The sequence below is a fragment of the Euprymna scolopes genome, chromosome 7, assembly GCF_053919585.1.
Source record: "Euprymna scolopes isolate OS-2025 chromosome 7, ASM5391958v1, whole genome shotgun sequence".
In the NCBI taxonomy this organism is placed as follows: Eukaryota; Metazoa; Mollusca; class Cephalopoda; order Sepiida; family Sepiolidae; genus Euprymna; species Euprymna scolopes.
In genome coordinates, this window is record NC_136488.1 from 118,312,632 (window position 1) to 118,319,795 (window position 7,164).

A 7,164-nucleotide genomic window follows, 5' to 3' on the forward strand; every position below is an offset into this window, starting at 1 on the left:
TAGTAGGTCTGTTTGTCCGTGCAGCTAATTTCAGACACGATTGAAACTGTTAAGAAATCTGTTTCCTGTCCGTATAGCTAAATATTCGCCATTTCAGCTTTGGTAGCAACACTCAATTATTCTTGAGACGATTGACCTGACAAAAATAGTTGCAGCATAAGTTGAAATTATTCACGATTTAAATCCATTGAAAGATTTTTTAATCTCACTGAGAGATTTGCGCCCATCCTCCTCTACCCCGCTTACATCATTTTATATCTCTAACATACACGTTTCCACTCCTTTCTTCGTTCGACATCTTCGTAGTTTTTATTAGTGTCATTTCTAACGTTTCTCATTTGAGATGAGGGTCAGACAAAAAAGCATGTAAGAGAACGCTTATGTATACGTAAGTGGAATCCAAAGAATTGGAGTAAGCATGTTCAACCGCGTAGAATGCTGTATTCTTATACGAAAATCTATGCACCAGTCTTTTACCAGTGTTCAACTTATGAAGTTTCGCAGAATATTCATCTCAATAGATCAACAATTCTCGAATTCTCTTTTCAGCAACTTTATTGCGGTTGTTTTCCCCACCGGAAAGATGCACGCTGGTCCATTGTTCCTTACATTTGATTTGCTGATCCGAGTGCTTCGAGCCATTACGACCGGTCGACTCAACACTCTGTCTCCTCCAAGCTCTAACCACTCATTAAAGCTCTACATTCCTTTTCAGTGTGAAAGCAGAATTCCTCTCCTGCTCTCATGCACCCATATATATTTTATCTCATATTTCTTTTATTTTTCTACTACTTATCTGAACTCGACTGTTCGGTTCTATAAGGTTCAAAGCTTTACCAGCTTAGTTGTTCAAAAGGCCAGATATTATTTTACAAAAAGAAAAAAAATAACGTTTTTATTATCATTTATGACGTTTCTCTTTTGAAATAGGTCAAACAAAAAGGCTTTTGAGAGTACACTATCAGCATAATCTTACTAGTTTATCCTAAATGCTTATATTAAGCATTTTCAGCCATACCGTAGTCTATGGCGAAAATGTATGCAGCATTCCTCATTCTCATCGGCTATCTCCTCTTCAGAGTGCTCAGCCCAAAAAGTTTCGCTGTACCACATCTCTTCGGTGTGGCTAGCTAAGCAAGTAATTCAAGCTGAGATTGTGTGATATTCTGGGCTGTATATATAAACGAGTATGTATTACAGTTTACTTGTATATATAACCATTTATGTGCTAATGTGTCTATTGAATGTGTATATATTTATAAGTGGGTATATGATCGTCTAGTGTTCTCGTAACTGTACGTGTCGATGTATTCTCAGATACATTTCAGCAACAGACATATAATATTTATACGAAAATCTATGCACCAGTCTTTTAGCAGAGTGCTCAGCTCATGAAGTTTCGCATCACAACTCTTCAGTGTGGCTAGATAAGAAGAATTCCTCTCCATCCATATCCATTTCATCTTACATTTCTTATCTTTTCTATTACTTATTTGAATTCGACTAATCCATTCTATAAGGCTCAAATTTCGACCAGCTTAGCCTGTCAAAAGACCGGTCAATATTTTGCAAAAAGAAAAAAAAACGTTTTTATTATCATTTATGACGTTTCTCTTCTGAAGTAGGTAAATCAAAAAGGCTTGGAGGGTACGCTACCAGAATAATCTTGCTAGTGAACCCTAAATGCTTTTTCAGCCGTACTCTAGTCTGTGGCCAAAATGTATGCACTATTGCTAATTCTCATCGGTTATCTCCTTAATTAGAGCGCTCAGCCCAGAAAGTTTCGCTGTATCATATCCTTTCAGTGTGGCTAGCAAGGCAAATAATTCAAGCTGAGATCGTGTAATATTCTGGGCTGTATATATAAAAAAGTGTGTATTAAAGTGTACTTGTATATATAGCCATTTATGTGCTTACGTGTCTATTGAATGTGTATTTACAGTTGTTTTCTCCACTGCGAAGATGCACATTGGTCCCCTTGTGGGACCCTTGCTGCGCTGGGTGCTTCGAGCCATTAGGACTGGTCGGCTCAACTCTCTGCTCTCTTCAAGCTCTAACCACTGACTAAAACCTTACGTATGCAAAACATCTCCCTTCTAATAATGTCATCAACACGTATCACTTGTGACTACTGCTTGATGTCTATCACGTATACTTGTTTATCTAACTAACATTCCTGTTTGTGTTAGTTATGAAAATTAACATTCCTTTTCATTGCTAACATAAATATTTTTGTTAAAGCATCTTCCCTGAATATTTCCTCTACATAATATTGAACAATAATATTAATAAACGATCAGGATTATCTGGTGTTGCCGGGCACGCCAATATAATAGTGCAATCGAAATTTGGCTGATTTCAGAAGCTTTAGGCGTCTTGGCTATTAAGCTATCAGCACAAACTTACTACAGCAAAGCCGAATTTCTCAAAATTTCCGGAACTGTTATACCAAGTAATGTAAGAGCTCAGGTCATTTATGATAGGTTTTGTGTATCAACAACCGAAATAGTTTTATTAGAATAATAAATAAACATTGTTGTGTCTAACATATAAAATTATATTGTCTGATTTTCAAAGTCAGATATAAATAGCATCTAAGTTGACAAACCAATATTTGCTTCTGACTAGCCAATACTTATTTGCTATTGTTGTGCCAGCTTATCGGCAATACTATCAATAATTTCCCCCACTCTTTATCTGTGCCTAAACCTAAACGTAGATTCCATGAACAAAGCTTCTTTCTTAGAACTGCACGCCTGTGGAATTGTCTTCCGTTTTCCTGCTTTCCGGCTGACTACAATATGGTTGTGTTCAAGTCTAAAGTAAATAAGTTCTTGATGAGCCGTTCCATATAAGTTATTAAATTTACCAAATTTTCATTACTAATGATTACTATATTGACCAATTTCTACTGTACACTCTTTAACCCTTATCCTTGAGTGGCCTCTGGGCCTTGATAATGTGGTGATGCCTTTGTAAAAAAAAATAAAAATAAAAAATAACGTTCTTAACTACAACCCATTTTAAAAATTATCCAATGAAACGTTTTTGAATAAGCACATAAAATAGAAATCAGAAAATAAATAACTTTTTTTTAAATTGAAGAATATAATATTAGTTTCTACCTTAGCTTTAAAAATGGAAAACTAATATTACTTCACTGATTTCAGGCAATGCCGAATAGATATAGCTTGTTTCATATAAATACTAGTTGCAAAAATTGTAGTATATATTTTATTATTTCCAAACGTTTTATTGATAAATTCACACAGTTTGCTCATACTATAAATAATACTAATACTATTGGCAGATACTGCTGATGTTTACTTTCACTTGAATATATACTGGCTTATCTCCCCTTGCCATAAATAACTATTTACACATGTTATACTAGAAATGTATAAAATGAGTATCTTTTAATGTTTAATGATTTTCATGTTTTTATTTAATTGTTTGTTTATTTTCTAACATTATTTTTCAGAGTTTGTCCAAATGATGACCATCAAGTGACCCTGGCAAACCTCAGACGTCGACAACCACTTGGATGGGGTAAATGAGAAGAAAAAAGAAAAAACAGCTCATCTCAGAAAGAAGGAATCATATAAAAAGATTAAACACAAAAACGACAGAAAGAAACATTGGAATTTTTTAAGAAAAAGAAGAAAAATGAAAATCACAAGAAAATAAAAACGTTGTATTGCTTTCTTTATATATATATATATATATATATATATATATATATATATATATATATATATATATATATATATATATATATATATATATAACGTCTATTTCCATACGAGACATTATAAACCTCGGTGAAAGAGAGTTTGAATGCCGAGCAGAGGTGCGTCTCCCTCTCTTTGTCTGTCTCTCTTTTGCCGGACGTCTCTTTCTTTTTGCTGGACGTCTTCCTACTGATCAACACCACAGCGATGATGACGACGATGAATGACGATGAAGATGATGATAATGACTATTTCGAACGCTAACACCAACTCCACCATTTTTATACACAGCAACATTATTATTATTATTATTATTATTATTATTATTATTATTATTATTATTATTACGACTACTACTACTACTACTACTGTAATTCTGAAGAATGGATGTGGACCATAATGTGTCCCATATCTATTCGTGTTTTAACTTTTCTTCAGCTGTGGACAAAAAATTTCTCAATTAACAAAAAGTCTACCCTAATGCACGATATCTTGTTTTTGCATGCATGTATACATAACAATTATTATTATTATTATTATTATTATTATTATTATTATTATTATTATTATTATTATTATATTAATAAAAATATTTTTGAGTTAAAATAAGATCCAGATTTTTTTTTTTTTCGTTTTAACTGTTTGTTATATGACCCGTGAACCCGTTCGGTTCATTATTGAAACATTGTAAATTGTTGTATATATTTTAGATATACATATATTATTCCATTCACCTATTTCTTCTTTATTTGCGCCATTTATTCATTTACATCATCGTCTTACCCTCCTTCTCTTATTCTGCTACTACTGTTAATACTGTATTTGTTCCACTCCTCACAACACTTCTTGTCTGTTATTCTTAACGATTATAGTAATTTGTACACGCTTTTCATAGTGCCCAGCAGCTAACAGCCCCACGGTCATCGGGAGGAACTACTTTGCAGTTTCGGCTCCTACTCCTTATGTTTGAGAGTTCCTCTTTTCCCACATATGCATTCATCATCATTGTCTACTTTCCACCATACAAGATTCGCCAGAGAAGGTTGATTTTATTAGGAACGAAGTTATACTACTATCTTCCAGCTCATCATACACTCTTCCCAGGGAACATACTGAACTTTACAACATTGCATTAGATATAGATATTTTTCGTTGTTCTTTGTTCTTTATGACAATCTCAACAGAATCTCTTCTTTGTTACTCATACAAAAAGGTCTAAACTTATGTATATTTAGTCCTTTACTTGTACAGCATCAACAGTATCTGGATGATCTAATAGATTAATAACTGTCTCGGTCGCCTTTTCTGCCTTCCATCTCTTTCCAATTCTTACTTCAGTTGGATCATCTTTAATCTCTTGGTCATTAGAGAAACAGAGCATCGTGTCTGTCCTTACTTTTGGCACTTTGTACTCCTCAACAATTGATGCAATGGGTAGCTTCAACTGTCCATCTCTTCCAAATAATGCCGAGTTGTTCGTCAGTCTTGGTAGTCCCAACCACTTCCTTGTGTACTCTCCACACCGTGGTTGAGCTGCTCTATTAGCATCAGTGGTACTTCATACATCTGCAATGACGACGTTATTAGAAGGTATAGACCAAAATGCAGGCACCAACAATTGTACTTTTCTGGTAACTCGGTCTTATCAATTACCTTTAATCCTTCCTCTGTCTGTCGGTGTATTTCATCTCCTTGGCGTCTGTCATTTGATGTGTCCCTGCCCCATCTTTTCAAGCTTTTCACTGGGTTTTCTTTTACTGTCAGAATCATTTCTCCTCTGATCATATAACTATTTTCTTTTTGTTCAGCTTTCTGATAGGTTTACGCTTCTTGATGTTTTAGCCTTAAATCTCGTTCTGAATTGTTCAATAAGCTGTTTTAATTGATTTAATACTGTTTTTATTTCTTCTGCCTTCTTTCATTTATACCAACGTCATCAATAAATTTCTTAGTAAGTCTTTACAAGTTTACTCTCACAATTTATTGATCTTAACAACATTTCCATCACAAATATATGATTTGATCATATAATTTATCATTATACTCTGAACGAGTGTTGGAATCCACAGTCTTTGGAACTCCATTGCGTTATGAATCATTTCATGTGAGATTGAGCCATATGCGATTGCAATTTCCAACTGTACAATTACCAAATCCTATTTTTCTTTCGTGGCTTTTTGAATACTCTGCCATATTGTATAAACAAGCTCAATATAGCCAGGTATTTTAGATATAGCCGCTTTTCGAACTAACTCATTGATGAAGCCATTGCATTAAAAATACTTTATTCTGTTGGCAACAACTCCGAATGTAATCTTCCCATCGACATTTCGTATGATATGGGCCGGAATTGTCCTAACTCCTTGGCCTTTTTCTTCCGCAAAACACCACCTTCCAGCAACATATTTAGCTGTTCACATCTCTCTTATCAGCAGAAAACGCCTAAATCGGGGGCATTATGAGTGCTGACACACTCATTAAGCCTAGGGAAATCTTAGCTGTTGCCTTTTTAATAAAAAATATAAACTTCTCCTTTCATTGCTTACATGAAACATTATGTCTGGTTTATTATACCTCGTGTCAACGGTATATTCTTTTCTCTGTTTTTATCGCAGTGTCAGGTGTTGTCAGGTGCTCTTATTCTTTTTGGACCATTTCAACTTTTGACTCTTACTCTCTGTGAACAGATTCTTAGTAAAATTGTATGAGTTCTTTACAAATTGCTTCCTACGCTGTTCTCTTTCCCTTCCTCTCATTCGTTCTCCTGACTTCTCTTCATTTCGTCCCTTCACATTACATGTTCATACACTTACTTCAACCCAACTTTTTCTTCTACAATTGCTTTTATTCGCCATACTTCTTTAATGCCTTTTTCGCTTTCTTTATCACTGCGATTTTATTTTCCTCGTGCGTAGTTGAATAGCTTTCCTTTGTTTTGGCAATTCTTTATTTGCCTCAATATTTTCTAACCTAATAGCTAGTATACATTGTAAAAGAAAAAAAATAAGGTACACGATTCATACTGAAACATTTGACTCAATATTAATTAAAAATGAAAAAAAGAGAATTTAAAGGAAAAGTTGTGTTGTTTATGCGTTAAAAGTAAAAAAAAATATTTCGTTGTTTCGTGAATTTTAAAGAATAAAATTCGTTCATTATTTACGAAAAAAAAAAATTGCATTACGTCCATTCTTCGAAAATTAAAAAAAAAAATATGAAGTTTGTTTTATGAAATTTTCGTTTCGCTAATCATGCAGAGTACTGTCTCAAGTTTCATGAATGATATTTTCTATTTCGGAATTAAGTTCATTATTGTGCTCATTTGCATACATTTGCATAAGCATATATTATACAGGAAATATTAAGCATTTTCCACATTTTACTGATGGAAAAGATGTGTTTATTAACTTCTTTTCTGTAATATATAATAAAA

The 7,164-nt window shown here is 33.7% G+C and overlaps 1 protein-coding gene across 2 annotated transcripts in view; it reads left to right on the top strand.

Moving 5' to 3' along the window:
• LOC145279908 (neo-calmodulin) overlaps window positions 1–4,342 on the top strand; it is a 933,613-nt gene extending 929,271 nt beyond the window's left edge. For both annotated transcript variants that reach the window (XM_080131462.1, XM_080131461.1), the window contains one exon: window positions 3,482–4,342. Coding sequence is in view for 1 of the 2 variants with exons in the window: in XM_080131461.1 (XP_079987587.1) it covers window positions 3,482–3,510 (29 nt within the window). In the remaining variant the exon portion in view is untranslated. The remainder of the gene's footprint in view (window positions 1–3,481) is intronic.
• Window positions 4,343–7,164: the final 2,822 nt, after the last annotated feature.